At 48.6% G+C, this 16294-nt stretch overlaps 1 protein-coding gene across 2 annotated transcripts in view; it reads left to right on the top strand.

Annotated features, from left to right (window-relative positions):
* HCN4 (hyperpolarization activated cyclic nucleotide gated potassium channel 4) overlaps positions 1-16294 on the top strand; it is a 168572-nt gene that overhangs the window by 122862 nt on the left and 29416 nt on the right. The window contains exons 5-8 of one of the 2 annotated variants that reach the window (XM_037911598.2): positions 3208-3354; positions 5270-5510; positions 7901-8065; positions 10334-10558. In XM_037911598.2, the coding sequence (XP_037767526.1) occupies positions 3208-3354; positions 5270-5510; positions 7901-8065; positions 10334-10338 (558 nt within the window). In that variant the 3' untranslated portion in view covers positions 10339-10558. Of the gene's footprint in view, positions 1-3207; positions 3355-5269; positions 5511-7900; positions 8066-10333; positions 10559-16294 lie in introns of those variants that run through there. The other variant, XM_037911597.2, reaches the window with a different exon arrangement.

The raw sequence follows: 16294 nt of genomic DNA on the forward strand, positions 1-16294 counted from the left end.
CAAACCCTTGGATCTTAAGAACAATGAAAAAGCAATCAGGTTCTTAAAAGAAGAATTTTAATTGAAGAAAAAGTAAAAGAATCACCTCTGTAAAATCAGGATGGTAAATACCTTACAGGGTAATCAGATTCAAAACATAGAGATTCCCTCTAGGCAAAACCTTAAGTTACAAAAAGACACAAAAACAGGAATATATATTCCATTCAGCACAGCCTGTTTTACCAGCCATTAAACAAAAGGAAATCTACTTCATTTCTAGCTAGATTACTTACTAACTTGAGTTATGAAGAGCATTCCTGATCTGTTCCCGGCAAAAGCATCACACAGACAGACAGACCCTTTCCCCCCCGCCCCCTCCAGCTTTGAAAGTATCTTGTTTCCTCATTGGTCATGTGCCAGTTAGGTTATCTTAGCTTCTTAACCCTTTATAGGTGAAAAGGTTTTGCCTCTGGCCAGGAGGAATTTTATAGTTCTGTATACAGAAAGGTGGTTACCCTTCCCTTTATATTTAAGACAGGCTCTGTGCTTGGTTCAGTTGTCATCTAATGTATCTAACACACGACTAGATCTCAGGAGGCCTGGCTTCTGTTCCTGGCTCTGCCGCTGGCCGGCTGGGTGACCTTGAGCATGTCACTTTACCTCTCTGTGGTTTAGTTTCCCTACCAACCCTTTGTCTGTCTTGACTGTTTAGATTGTGAGCTTTTGGGGGCAGGACTGTATTTTACTGAGTTTTTGTACAGCACCTAGCACAATGGGACCCTGATCTTGGTTGGAGTCTGTAGATGCCACTGTAATACACATTATTGTTGTTATTTATTATTGCATTTGCTAAGCAAGGTGAAGGGATAGCTCGGTGGTCTGAGCATTGGCCTGCTAAACCCAGGGTTGTGAGTTCAATCCTTGAAGGGGCCATTTAGGGATCTGGGGAAAAAACTGGGGATTGGTCCTGCTTTGAGCAGGGGGTTGGACTAGATAACCTCCTGAGGTCCCTTCCAACCCTGATATTCTATGATTATTGATTTGTATTACCATAGCACCTAGGAGGCCCGGTCATGGCCTAGACCCCATTGTGCAAATGCAGAACAAACAGTCCCTGCTCCAAATTCCTGACAATCCAAGTATAAGACAAGAGAGAACAGCTAGGGAATACAAGGGAATAGTGAGACGATACTGGTCAGTGTAATTGTGGAATAATCTCCCAAGCCTGTAATGTTTAAACCGTGCAAAACTCTGTTACATGTGTAATAGGACACAGGCCTGCCCTGGGAGGGAGAAGGGCTAGCTGACCTTGCCCTGTGGAGAAATGTAATGATTCTGTGATATCGAGTACCAGGGAGATGGAGGGTGAGCTTGGGGCAGATATAAATGTCCACGGAGATGTGAAGAGGAGCAAGTTAGTACACTAGCCTTCTGCCTCTGGAGATCTGGGTTCTAGTTCTGTATGGGCCATTCAGAAGTGAAACAGTGTTTGGTCTCAATCTGATTCAAAAGCCAGCACTAAATTCACAGCAGTTGGCACCCTGGAGGTGCACTGGTGGAGCTGTGTGAGGGACTCAGGACTGGCAATGCAGGGACTGTTTCCATGGGATGACTCAGGTGCACTGAGTTTTCTGTAGGAAGCTGGCATGATGCTCTGCCACAGCTAGACAGAACTGTTAGTTTCTTCTCAGGATTGGATTACGACTGAGATAGCAGGGGTGCTCCAGGTCAGAGCTGAGCTGTATTGACAGAACCAGGACAGGGTGCATGCAGGACTGCAATGCAGGGGTAGAGATGGGATTTGTGGGTGCTGCACATCAGGACTGAAGAGTATTGGCCAAGCTGTGTGGTTGCCCATTACTGGACCAGTAGGGAGTGCAAACTGAGATGCCTTGACAGAGCTGTGTGGGACGCACGGCTATAAGCCCCTTGCTTTTCCGAGTGCTAGTGGCTGCCAGAACTCAACATCATTATTCCAAAGCCTAGAAGAGCCCATGAACTGAGAGTGGAAAGTCTCAAGTCAGCTCTGAACTCCTCCACCATTAATAGACGAGGTGATGGGCTGCCCTTAGATGTGATGTGCACGTCAGCCTAACAGTACTCCAAGCAAACCTCCCCAAATGCCTCCCCTGGCCCATTATTTTCATCAACTGCTCAGTCTGAGGTCATTGCTGATCTAACCAAATGGAGCAAAAGGTCATTCCCAAGTGACCAGCATGAGCCTTCCGTGCTCATTCCTATTGGGGGCCCATCCAAGTGAAGGTAACGGCAGACAGGCAGGCCGTGGGGTGTGTGAGGGCAAGTGAAGCTCAGCCATGTACCTGTTCTGAGGACAAGTAAAGGGGGCTTTGGTCTCCTGGGTGGTCCCTGACACTGCCTGGGGTTCTGGGTGTTAACCTGGCAGGAATGGGCATGTTTGTTCTTCAGTCAGGTGAACTCTTGGCACTGAGCTGTTAGCATTCATTTGGCAAGAGCTGAGTAACCCTGTGTTGGTTGCCCCTAAACGGAAAATGAAAATGAACAGTTTAAACCTGAGAACACAGAACGGAAGAGGTTGGGTCTGGTCCGGTTGGGCAGGGGAGTCTAATGTGGGAACAGGGGAGGGATTCTAGTGGCAAGAATATTGATGAGAGCTTCTGTCTCTGAACTTTCAGCTGGGAATCCACCCCAAGCCCTCTGGACATGAGATCCTGGCTGCCAGTACCCCACCCAGCCGCTGGGAGGCACGATGGAGCGGGGGCAGGTGTCTGCTGGGAGCTCAGGATAGGGCTGGCTGCGCACAGAGCACATGTAGGGAGGAGAGGTGGAAACCAGCAGAAGGGCAGTATGGTGGCTGGGGAGCACCAGGCAGCTGGGAGAAAGCTAGGTGGGTGAGGTGGTAGGGAGAGGATCCTGGGTCACCAAGAATATGTGTCTCGGGTTCCTCTGTGCAACTGACTGAGGAGAAGTCACGCTTACTGTGCTAAGGGTTAAAACATGTGGTAGCCATTTGTGGGAAGTGTGGGAATGGACTCTGAGCTCCTCTAGCTCGTTGGCCTCTGCATCACCTGGCTCTGCCTGACACAGCAGACGCAGGTCAGCGTGAAGGAGGCAGGTGTAGCCACCATCTGAGATTTGCTCTGACGTGCACAGGCGTCTGCAGTAAGATGACTGGAGGCAGCGGAGGTGCCCTTTGGCGTTGTGTCCCGGTAATGTCTTGCCTTTGCTTGTCTCTTTCTTCCTGCGCAGTACAAACAAGTGGAGCAGTACATGTCCTTCCACAAGCTCCCCGCCGACATGCGCCAGCGGATCCATGACTACTACGAGCACCGCTACCAGGGCAAGATGTTTGACGAGGAGAGCATCCTGGGAGAATTGAGTGAGCCCCTGCGCGAGGTAATGAGGGGTGCCCTGAGTGTTCATTGAGGGGCTGAGTGGGGCCAGGGCTCTCAGCTCCACAGCGGTGGAGCTCATGGTGTGCAATGGCAGAGGCTGATACTGCACCAGCTGGCACGGGGACGTCACAGCATATGTGGGGTGGCGGTGGGGGAGAAGGAGCAGAGCGATAGGGCCTGACTGTAGCAGCAGCAGACCTAGAGGGAAGTCTGTCATTCCCTGGCCTCTGTCTGCCCATAATCCATTGCCATTGAGCAGAATAGTGCAGTCCTGGATTCCCCAGTGTCAGCCCAGCAGCCAGGACAGCATGTCTTGAGTCTATTAACCAATGCAGTGCAGGGGATTAGAGCTAGTGAGAACATTTCTGACCCAATGAAATTGTCAAACGATGCTGTTTTGTGGAAGCCAAAACCTTTTGCAGGGACATGCTGGTTCCAGAGAAGTTGGCATTGGGAAGGTTTTCCGTCTGAGAGAGATTTTCATGGGTCAGTGGTTAGAGCCCCAGTCTGGGATATGGGAGGCTCAGGTTCTAGTCCCTGCTCTACCTAATTCAGAGTGATCTAGGGTGAAACACTCTGTTCTGAATCAGTTAGAGCAGGGACCTGGGTCTGATGCTCATTGCCCCATCCTCACTCCTTTGCCTGACCCAGGTTACAGAACTGGAAGTCGCTGCTTTCCCAGTCCCTATCTTCCTCCTGCGCTAGACATCTAAAAAAGAGGAGGAAACAAGTCACAAAGGGAAAAGAGCCCATGTGATGGAATACCCCTGTGACTTTGAGTGGTTCTGCTGCTGGAGAGATCCCCAAATGTACCTCTATTATGCCCTATGCATGGGTGTTGCATTACCAGACTAGCTCTTTGCAGATGAAGGAGCCAATGCTAAAGCCAATGATCTGGCACCCAGAGTCATTCACAAGTTCATATGCCAAAGCAACAGCATTTCCCCGGATAGCCTGCCAGCCACACATGGTTTATTGCCCAGCACATGGACAGCCCCCTCCCCACACACACAATTTAAACCTCGCACTGCCAATGCCCAGGTGGGAGTGGGCTGGAGGGGAGAGAAGAGCCTTTCTCACTAACACAAGGGAGCCTCAAAAAGGAAATTGCAACAAGAAAGAAGAATCAGATTCCTTCTGGGAGTGGGTTTGGTAGATGACCTGCCTCAATTTCGCTTCACATTGTTTTCTGAGTCTGAATCGAAGTGACCCCGAGCAGCACAGTGCAGTGAAAAGCACTGTCATATCCTAAGAGGGTGTGATGCACTGGAATACACACAGGACGTATATTTTATGACAAAGGTACAATCACATTGTATTTTCTTCATCTGAGTCACTCAAACCAAAGAAGTCACAGCCAACCTGGGACACACTAACTGGTAGGCACCTATCCTGCCCACCTTCTCCCCACATAAAGCCACCACTTGCCCATGATATTTCCTTTTCCGACTGGCTGGGTACATCTGCCCAGTTTTTGGCATTTTGGAAGCAGGCCAGGACAATGCAGGACATAAGGCTGCCAAGGCGAGTTACAGCATTTTCCCAGGAATGAGCCCTCTAGCTGCTTCATGTGGCATTTCACTGGTGCCACCCACAATGTGCATGGCTGCCAAAGACTGGCCTGTGGGGGAGATGGCTGTTGGGTCCCAGGTTAGAAAGAGAGAGAGAGCATGTCGTGAATTCGAGCAATAAGACTGAGCTCCCAGCTTTAGTAAATATGGCTGCATTGAATGGCCATCCAGGCCCTCCCAGAGTGCTGTTCCAGCAGGCACTGGATTTGTGTCCATCCTACGGTGGATCTTTTGGGAGAATAGTATCTTGGTTGGGGCTTTGGAGGGGATCTCTGTAGGCTATTTCACCCTAACTGAAGCGTTTCTCTCAGTGCATGTCTCTGTCTCTTCCCCCCGCCCCTCCAGGAAATCATAAACTTCAACTGCCGGAAGCTGGTGGCATCCATGCCGCTGTTTGCCAATGCAGATCCCAACTTTGTGACATCCATGCTGACCAAACTGCGGTTTGAGGTGTTCCAGCCGGGGGATTACATCATCCGGGAGGGCACCATCGGCAAGAAAATGTACTTCATCCAGCACGGGGTGGTGAGCGTGCTTACCAAAGGCAACAAGGAGACTAAACTGGCAGATGGCTCCTACTTTGGAGGTGAGAGTCAGTGACCCACCCAACTGTGCTGCTTGGGCAACAAGACCCATGGCTGTTCCCCAGGCAGTCCTCGTCTGGTTCATGTTAGTGCTTGTCATAGACAGGGGGCCAGCACCAGACAGAATTGGAGCCTCAGTCACCTTGTCTGTCTGTCTCCACCTGAGGACTCCTGTCTTACACTTAAATCGTGAGGTCTGTGGGTCAGGGCCTGTCTTTTTGTTCCGTGTTAGGGCAGCGCGTAGCACAGCGGGGTCCTGACCCATGACTGGAGCGCCACAGCATAGAAGAACAATAATGAGATCAGCATCAAGGAGGGGGAAAGCTTTGTTAATGCCCTTTGTTAATGGTCATTTCCTCCTTGCTCCTTGTGCGTTAACAGATCTGCCAAACACAGGCCCTTCCTTATACAGTTACTTTTGCCTGGTCCCGCCTGCTGTCAGGCACTGTATTGCGGTGATGGACAGGGATCAGGCTGCATGGTGTTAGATGCTGTACAAACACGAGGCAAAATGACAGTCCCTTGAGAGAGAACTCGCTATTTAAATCTGACACAGGTTACCAGGGGAGCGGGGCACACGACAGCAGTGAGATGAGTGGGAGCAGTATGATAAACAGTGGGTTGGGATTTCATTGCCTGCCTGCAGGCTGTGGGGCTGGTGACTGCAATGCTCTCACTCCTAGGGCTCTGCAAAGCTTTCACCCAGAAACCCCAAACCAAGCAGACTTCACATGGAGGCAACTTCCACCGCAAATATTAAACCTGCCGAAGCTGAGTGGACCCGGAGAGGATGGGCGGAGTGGGCCCCTCTTCCCCACCTCCTAAGCCCCGTGGCCTGCTCTCCACAACCAAAGGATCCCCCTCCATCTATAACAGACTTTGGGACCCCCACCCCCGCAGGCCCCAAATTCACTAAAGAACCCCCTTTGTCCTACCAGGCTCCAGGATATTTGCATGACTGTGCAAACCCAGGCCAGTGGGATCCATTAGCTGGGCTCCAATCCCATGTGGAGTTTCTGGTTCACATAGATCTGAAATAGCAAAGTGAAACTTGTTGGTTTCATCATGAAACAGCTGAGCTCTTGTAGCTCCTCCCTTTCCAGCTATGAAGCCCCCTTTCTCCCCCTAGCAGGCCATGGGGTCCCCTCACTCTTCTCACATGAGCACCGCACACAGTCCCTAGGACCCACATGCAGCCCAGCCTTCTCTTGCCGTGGGTAGTTGGCTCTCTCCCAACGTTCCAGATCTTCAGAGGCTGGCTGGCTGACTTGTGAAGGGCTAAAATGGAGGAGACACCTGCTGACCTTGAGCCCTGTTTGGAATGGGCAATGGGTTCCGAGTAATCTGCACTCACCCCCAGAAATGCCTTTGGCTGGATTCCCTGATTGGGGGTGGGGGGGAAAGAAGGATATCGGCTGTGGCATCAACAAAGCCTGGCGATCTTCCTGCGCCAGCTATACCCAGAGGCCGGTGGGAACAGGAGAGCACTACACTGAATCTAGTGGTACCCTTGCTCTCAGAGGGGCAGGGTCACATTGTCTGGACCCATCTAATTTGCTAGAGGAGAACGGCTTTCCTCCTGGTGGCAGGATCCATTAGAACCATCTCCCAGAGGTGCCAGCTCTTTTTAAAAACAGATTTTAAAAATTATAGCATCAGTCAGAGTAGTACCTGGAGTAGTACCTCCTACGTCAGGGCAGATCCAAACGGGGCACTGGGGAAAGGCATCGTCCAATTACTTACACGCACACACATACACGCACAATGTGTGGTGCAGCCACAAAGTTGAAACCAGCAAAGAGCTTTGTGTGTTCTCTGCCAGCCTAAGAATGATTATGTGAAGTTTAATTGATTTAACCTTCGTAATAAAGGTGTTCCACTTGGTAAGCTTATCCTGTCAGTTAATAAGATCGTAGCAGATCCACCAATAACTTGTAAGTTTCTTTGCTTGCACAGCATCAACATGGGGGATCGCTGAACCTCCTGATGCTGAGTTACAGGTCAAATCAGAGACCTGACTGCAAATCTAGGGAGAGTTAGCTTCAGCGAGACGTGGTGTGACCTTCCACTCCCAGTGGGCCAGGAAAAGTGTGAGAGAGACAGTTCATCCATTCTGAATGCACAAGTGATACCTATGATAAGCCACAATTACAGAACTTGCTGGCTAATTAGATCAGCTGAATCCCTGAGGTGCCATATTGTACAGCAGTTACTGCAATTGAGCCCTCTGGTATTTTGTTCTGTAAATGTTATTGCATAGTGGAACATTTATACCGTTAATGTGGAGGCAGGGATGTCGCTTAGTGACATGAGCTGCTTTTGTTTGGAGGCAGCGATGGTCCCTTCCTCGCTCTCCCACTCCCGGGGTTCTCAGGCTGTGTCTTCATTCCAGAAATCTGCCTGTTGACCCGTGGCCGGCGCACGGCAAGCGTGCGAGCTGACACCTACTGCCGCCTCTACTCCCTCTCGGTGGACAACTTCAACGAGGTGTTGGAAGAGTATCCCATGATGAGAAGGGCTTTTGAAACAGTGGCGCTGGACAGGCTGGATAGAATTGGTGAGTAGAGAGTATGAGGCAATGCTTCATCACCCATGGCGATGGGCTCCTTTCAGTGGCTGTTTCCAAGTGAGGGAAACCACACCCTGCCCTACCTTCTTCCACAGTCTCTTTTTCAAATGGGTAAAACCTTCTCCATCCCATCACCTTTAGCTCCATTTCCAAGCAGGTAACTTCACTCCCCACATACCTCCGTTTCCATTGTCTCCATTTCCAAATGGCCTCTGTGGAGCACATCCTGCCAACTGTGCAATATTGTGCAGGAACTCCATATGATATAGTGTAATAGCCACCATGGGCTGGGACGTGGGACCCAAGAAATGGGGCTTAAGCCAGATTTTGGTTGGTAGTTGACATTGTGCAAACGCCAGGGGCTTCCCACTACTAAGAGAAATGGGCCAGAATCTGACATCCTTACTCTGCTAGCAATCCCATGGATTTCAATAAGTCTTTGTGTGGAATAAGATAGTAATCAGCATAAATCTGGCGCACAGTTTGCAGGGACACTAGCTAGGGTATAATTACATGGACTAGCATTATTCGTTTTTACCGCAAAAACTGATCACCAGCTGGGATTAGGAAGAGCCACACCCCTGTGATATACTATGGCACAGTGGGGTGTGGACGTGCCGGTGCTAGGCCTTGGACTATAGCCACAGAAAACAAGACTAGCAGAGCAGACAGGGTATGTTCTGAGGAGGGCAGGGGACCAGGATGTTTGCTGATCCAAAGAAAGATCCCACTATTGCAAAGTGATCTGCAGAACATAAAAGTTAAGCCTTATATGCTAATTAGCCCAATTATGAATGTATTTGCTATGATTAGATGCCTGATTAAACAAAGATATGGGAACATTTACAGAACAAAGCCAAGGTCCAGCGTTGGTTTCTGTAGGTGTACTAAGCTGGGAGTATGGCAAAATACTGAACCCCAACAGGTGAAAGGAGTCATAACTAAGGCTGATATACCCCAAGTTATTGTATAGATTCCCCCAGCAGAGTTGGCAGCTCCATTGTGCTGGGTGCTGGACAGACACCTAGGAGGCGGGAGTGTCTGCTCTGAAAAGTGGACCATCTAAATAGACAAGACAAAGGGAGGGAGAAAGGAAGGATTATTCCCTGTTTATTGCTGGGGAGCTGGGCACAGGGAGATTAAGTGATTTCCCCAAGGTCAGACAGGTTGGCTGTGACAAAGCTGGAACTGAATCTTCTGGAGCCCCAGTCCAGTGCCATAACCCCTAAATTGCCCTTTGTTAAATAGACCTCTCTTAAAAACGTGTGCTTGTTTTCACCAATTCCTAGAATCAAAATGGCTAGTGCAGTTCTAGGCAATGCTCTGGGTGGGCACGGAAGAGCTGGCAGGGGGTTCTGGGCCTGGCCACACCAAGAGGCATTCATTCAGTTCCGGGCATCGAGCTCCCAGAATGATATTGCAAATTGGAGGGACTGACTCTGGAGGAAAGAGTAAGAGCTAAATATGTGCAGCTTGGCTGAGCACTGGCTCATTAGGCCCTAATGTAAGTGGTGGCAGGTTTGTCACTTGGGACACTTGAATCTAGACTGAACAAAACGCAAGAAAATGTGCTGTAAGGAGCAGTCCTGTCTTGTCCCCAGGGGATGGACCAGATGGGAGCTAGCAGGGTTTCCCATTTCTAGTTCTGCAGAGTCTCTGAAAAGAGATTCCCTGTGATGGACACTTACGCTGCCATTCAGCCTTGCAAATGCAAAGCTCCCTGGTGCATGCATGCATGTGTGAGCAGGCTATGCTGTGGTGCCAAGCTCCATACCCATCTGCTGCATCTCTCTGAGTAGGCAATACAACTGCTGAAATCTCTCTCTCAGCAAAGCAGAGGAGAAAGCACATGTGAGCCCAGAGCACATGGTTCCTAGCTGTGTAGACAGCAGTGCCTCCTCTAATAAGGAGCTGTAACATACTAACTGTGATGTCCCCATCTAGTAGCAGACCCACACAGAGAATAAGAACCCACTACTGCTACTAGCTAGCAGAGCTGCTTTATTAACTGAAGTGGAAGCGGCCTGGGCTGAAGGTCCCGGGTTCCATCCCTGTTGATGAACCATGGTGGAGGGGGTTGTTACATACTTTTGATGAGGACCATACATAACGAGGGAGAAATAGAGTAGCAGCGGAAGGAGCTTGCTGTAGTCCTGACATGATGCTCTGGTCCAGGTTCCAGCTGACCTCATGGAACCCACGTTTGCCACCACTCTTCTGTTTTAGGCCCCACCACTGACAGCCTGTTCTTTGCAGTGTGAAGCCTGGGAGGTGACACGGGACTTGTGGAACCATGGAGCCGGGTGCAGACCCAGTAAGACCAGAGGCAGGGGCAGCGCTGATGCCGTCAGTCAGACCAATTTCCAATGACAATGCTTCAATAAAACACCACATAGAGCCATTGTTTCCGCACCCTACAAGCGTCACCCAGATGGCTGCTAGGGAGGGTGGATCAAATGATAAACTGCTGAATAAAAGAAATAGTAATGGTGTTTGCAAGTATCAGTCATGCCAGATACTCAGGGGTGAATCCCAGTGTAGGTGGATGTGGGGGTTCCCAAGTCATGTGGGAGCATCCCACCCAAACAGTGACAGGATTCAGGGACTCAGTCATGATCTACACATCAGCCCTGTCCAGCCATCATAGAATCATAGAAGATTAGCGTTGGAAGAGACCTCAGGAGGTCATCTAGTCCAACCCGCTGCTCAAAGCAGGACCAACCCCAACTAAATCATCCCAGCCAGGGCTCTGTCAAGTCGGGCCTTAAAAACCTCTAAGGATGGAGATTCCACCACCTCCTGAGGTAACCCATTCCAATGCTTCACCATCCTTCTAGTGAAAAAGTTTTTCCTAATATCCAACCTAGACCTCCCCCACTGCAACTTGAGACCATTGCTTCTTGTTCTGTCATCTGCCACCGCTGAGAACAGCCGAGCTCCATCCTCTTTGGAACCTCCATTCAGGTAGTTGAAGGCTGCTATCAAATCCCCCCTCTTCTCTTCTGCAGACTAAACAAGCCCAGTTCCCTCAGCTTCTCCTCGTAAGTCATGTGTCCCAGCCCCGTGATCATTTTCGTTGCCCTCCGCTGGACTCTCTCCAATTTGTCCACATCCTTTCTGTGGGTGGGGACCAAAACTGGATGTAATACTCCAGATTTGGCCTCACCAGTGCTAAATAGAGGGGAATAATCACTTCCCTCGATCTGCTGGCAGTGCTCCTACTAATGCAGCCCAATATGTTATTAGCCTTCTTGACAAGGGAACACTGTTGACTCATATCCAGCTTCTCATCCACTGTTATCCCCAGGTCCTTAGCCAGTCAGTCCCCAGCCTGTAGCAGTGCATGGGGTTCTTCCATCCTAAGTGCAGGACTCTGTACTTGTCTTTGTTGAACCTCATCAGATTTCTTTTGGCCCAATCCTCCAATTTGTCTAGGTCACTCTGGACCCTATCCCTACCTTCCAGCATATCTACCTCTCCCCCAGCTTAGTATCATCCGCAAACTTGCTGAGGGTGCAATCCATCCCATCATCCAGATCATTAATGAAGATGTTGAACAAAACCGGCCCCAGGGCTGACCCCTGGGGCACACCATTTGATACCAGCTGCCAACTAGACATTGAGCCATTGAGCACTACCTGTTGAGCCCGATAATCTAGCCAGCTTTCTATCCACCTTATGGTCCATTCATCCAATCCATATTTTTTTTACTTGCTGGCAAGAATACTGTGGGAGACCGTATCAAAAGCTTTGCTAAAGTCAAGATATATAAATCCACCACTTTTCCCATATCCACAGAGCCAGTTATCTCATCATAGAAGGCAATCAGGTTGGTCAGGAATTACTTGCCTTTGGTGAATCCATGTTGACTGTTCCTGATCACCTTCCTCTCCTCCAAGTGCTTCAAAATGGATTCCTTGAGGACCTGCTCCATGATTTTGCTGGGGACTGAAGTGAGGCTGACCAGTCTGTAGTTCCCCGGATTCTCCTTCCCTTTTTTAAGAATGGGCACTATATTTGCCTTTTTCCAATCGTCCGGGACAGGGCCGGCCCACAACATTTTGGCATCTGAGGCGGGGAGCTCAAATGATGCCCCCGTGCCCACCTGCTTGGGCCAAAACTTTGAAAGGTCTCAATTCTGCCTTCTTCCTGTTCTACTCCTCTCATGGTACTGCCCTGCTACCTACCCCAATAAAGGAGAACTAACAACTTAAAATGCCTTGTTCAAAAATTTTAAGTAACACTTTCAAACGCCTGAACAGCAAATGTAACTTTTCTTGTCTGCATAGTAAACACTGGCGTTTTTATCTGTTTAAATAATCAAATTGGTGCTTTCCGTGCTTTCTTGGTTGAAAAGATTTGAACTGCTTCTGCTGAAGGTCCACAGTGTGGGCCAGCTCATGCTCTAGCAGATCGAGGGACGTGATCGTTCCCCTCTATTCGACACTGGTGAGGCCTCATCTGGAGTACTGTGTCCAGTTTTGGGCCCCACACTACAAGAAGGATGTGGATAAATTGGAGAGAGTCCAGCGAAGGGCAACAAAAATGATTAGGGGTCTAGAGCACATGACTTATGAGGAGAGGCTGAGGGAGCTGGGATTGTTTAGTCTGCAGAAGAGAAGAATGAGGGGAGATTTGATAGCTGCTTTCAACTACCTGAAAGGGGGTTCCAAAGAGGATGGCTCTAGACTGTTCTCAATGGTAGCAGATGACAGAACGAGGAGTAATGGTCTCAAGTTGCAATGGGGGAGGTTTAGATTGGATATTAGGAAAAACTTTTTCACTAAGAGGGTGGTGAAACACTGGAATGCGTTACCTAGGGAGGTGGTAGAATCTCCTTCCTTAGAGGTTTTTAAGGTCAGGCTTGAGAAAGCCCTGGCTGGGATGATTTAACTGGGAATTGGTCCTGCTTCAAGCAGGGGGTTGGACTAGATGACCTTCTGGGGTCCCTTCCAACCCTGATATTCTATGATTCTATTGAGATGGTTGCAAGGCTGACCAGCCTCTCCTGTGTCATTGTGGAACATAGATGTGTTTTTATTAACTTCAGCATGGAGAAGCTGCGTTCTCCACTGGCAACTGTTACAGGAAGTGGTAGAAGTATGCACAGAGCAACAAAAGCATTTGGAAAGAGGGTGGTCATCTTACTTGTGCACATATATTCCAGAACAGCCTTTGGAGTTCTTCCTGCTGAAATGTATCTTGAAAGGGCTTTCAGTTCATCACCTAAATCACTAGCATCAATATCGCGCAATATCATCATGTGTCAACACTATCGCTAGTGCCCTGCATTGCTGGTGTAGGTCTTCTTCAGGTATAGTGAGGAGTTTTGGAATATTATACAACATCCCAAATATACTGCTGTGTTCCTTGAGCTGCATGTAACGTTCTTCAACTGACTGTATTGCACAATCTCGCACCTGGTTAAAGAATTCAACTTTGAATTGTTGTTTGGGGTCTCTTCTGGGATTATCCCATGCCTCGTAATCAAAATGTCTTCTTCTTCAGTGATTCTTGTATTCTTGAAGGGGTGGGAAAATAGCTTCAGTGTGAAGTTCCTCTGCCAACTTCTGTGCATTCTTCAGAATGTTTTGAAATCCCTCATCTGACAGGTAAGACTGTAGGTATGACTTTGCTTTGTCCAGTTGTTCCATTGCTCCAGATATATCAAGGTCAAGACTTTGGAGTCTCTTGCTTACAACATTTATTTCAACAGTATGTCATGCCACAACACTAAGCCACAGAGAAATTTGAAGTTATATATGTTTCTGGTGATTCCATTTCTCTCTGCCACTGTTCTCCCACGAACAGTTCCTGTCATAGTATTATCCTCCATAATGGCAACTATGGCATCATCTATCTTCCCAATTTGGTGTTTGATAGGCTTTATCACCTCCACTCGACTTTTCCATCGTGTGGCACTCAGTGGTTTCAGCTTCAGAGACGATGTTCCCAGACATTGCTTCAAAATTTGCCATCAATGAGTTGATGCAGAGAAAAATACATAGATGCTTTGAATTACATTAAAAAATTCAGCAGCTTCAGTAGAAATTGATGCTGCATCACTGACCACCAAGTTCAATGAATGAGAACTGCATGGGACAAAAGAAGCTCGAGGGTTTAACTCTCGAATCCGTGTCTGCAATCCTCTGTTCTTTCCTCTCATGTTGGCACCATTATCGTAGCCCTGACCTCTCATGTCAGCTATCGCAATTCCCGTATCTTCCAGCTTTTTAAGAAGCACATTTGTCATACCAGCTCCAGTAGTATCATCAATGTCAATAAATTCTAGAAAATGCTCTCTGACAGTCACCATTGCAGGGACATTTTCACTAGGTTCTATTGTTGTTACAAAACATACCATTAAATTCATTTGTTCCGTTTGGCTGATGTCAGGTGTGCAGTCCAGAATAACAGACTTGCTGACTTGCTGACTTGAGATCTGCCACAATCTTCTGTTTGACTTTTGTTGCCAATAACTGTATAATCTCACTTTGAATTGTTTTTCCAAAGTAGTGATGTGTATACATTTCTTGGGTGGTGACTCTTCTTAGATGCTCCTGGAGTACAGCATCAAACTCAGCCATCAGCTCCACAATTTTAAGGAAGTTTTCACTGTTTGGCACATACAGCAGATCTGAAGTGCCACACAGTGCTATGTTTTGGGTAGCAAGCAGTCTCACAATGGCAATGAGCCTTTTCAGAACATTTTGCCAGGAAAGAGACTCTGATGCAATCTTCTCTTGATGCTGATCGTCTATGGTGGCCTTTAACCTTAGTCTCATCTCAAGCTCTTTCCACCTATGGAATGCTCTCTGGTGATTTGCTGCCTTCTCATGGCATGCCAGATTTCTAGCCAGATTTTTCCAGTCCTTTGTTCCTGTAGAACCCAGTGTGGCTGGAACATTAGACTAGAAGAGTTTGCAACAAAAACAATATGCAGCATTCTGGGCTTTTGAGTACATAAGCCATGGCCTCTCCAATTTGTCACCATTGGGGATTTCACGCTAGTAATGTGTTGGATGGAAACTTCTATTTTCATTGTCTTTGGGGAACATGAAGTTTTTCACTTGCTATGGCCCATGCAGTACAAGAAAGTCCCTCAGGCTACTGCTCAAGTGGGTCCACAGTCCTGGATCATCTAGACTTAAGGAACTAAACTCAGCAGCAGCTGTTTCTTGCGCCTCCACCACACTCTTCTCTGATCTACACTTTTCTTCAGGAATGTGCATGGTTACATCCATTTGAGATGGAGATATGGATGCTGCAGTAGCTGCCAGGTCACCTGCTCTCTGACTAACTGGAAGATCAGGCATCTCCTCACCACTCACATCCTCGCTGGGGCCGGAAGGCTCACCATGAACATTTGTGTCTATGTATCTCAGGAGAGCTCCTTCCTGCTTAGATAGAAAAGCTTCCTTTGCTTGCTTTCTTTTTCTGAATGCTGCCCCAGAGGGGCATTTTCTTCTTTCACTCATGACGGCTGTTCTGTCCCAGCTATAGTGGCTCCCAACACTCAATTGAAGGGGACAAATAAGCAGGCTGGTAGCAGGGCCTGAGTGAGGGAAGATATCAGCTACTTAAGGGCCTAACTGGCTCTTACTACTTCAGTTGACTGCCTGTTTTCCTCAAGGGAGTTCAGGGAAGCAGCAGGAAACAAGGAACTCCCTGAGAAGCTGGTGTTAATCAGTCCAGACTCCTGGGGGTGCTAGAGAAGTTCGAGGGTTTAAATCTCGAATCCGTGTCTGCAATCCTCTGTTCTTTCCTCTCATGTTGGCACCATTATCATAGAGAGGTACATAAGAGGCTCCTCCTCCTCTCTCTCCCTGCAGCTCCTGCTGCTTTCTGTTATTCCCTCTCACCTTTTCTCCTGCCTGCCTGTTATGTCTCTTGTGCCCTCCCTCCTCCAGCACAGCACTCCACCATCTCTGTGCATCTAGAGCAGAGAGAATACATATGCACCAGCAGCAGACACAATTTTCTACACTCTGGGTCCTAGTGGCACCCCTCCCCCCACAGTCTGGCACCTGAGGCGGCCGCCTCAGTTCTCCTCGTGGTAAGGCCAGCCCTGGTCCCGGACCTCTCTCGATCGCCACGAGTTTTCAAAAATAATGGCCAATGGCTCTGCAATCACATCAGCCAACTCCCTCAGCACCCTTGGATGCATTGCATCGGGCCCCATGGACTTGTGCATGTCCAGCTTTTCTAAATAGTCCT

The sequence above is a fragment of the Chelonia mydas genome, chromosome 10, assembly GCF_015237465.2.
Source record: "Chelonia mydas isolate rCheMyd1 chromosome 10, rCheMyd1.pri.v2, whole genome shotgun sequence".
NCBI classification, from domain to species: Eukaryota; Metazoa; Chordata; order Testudines; family Cheloniidae; genus Chelonia; species Chelonia mydas.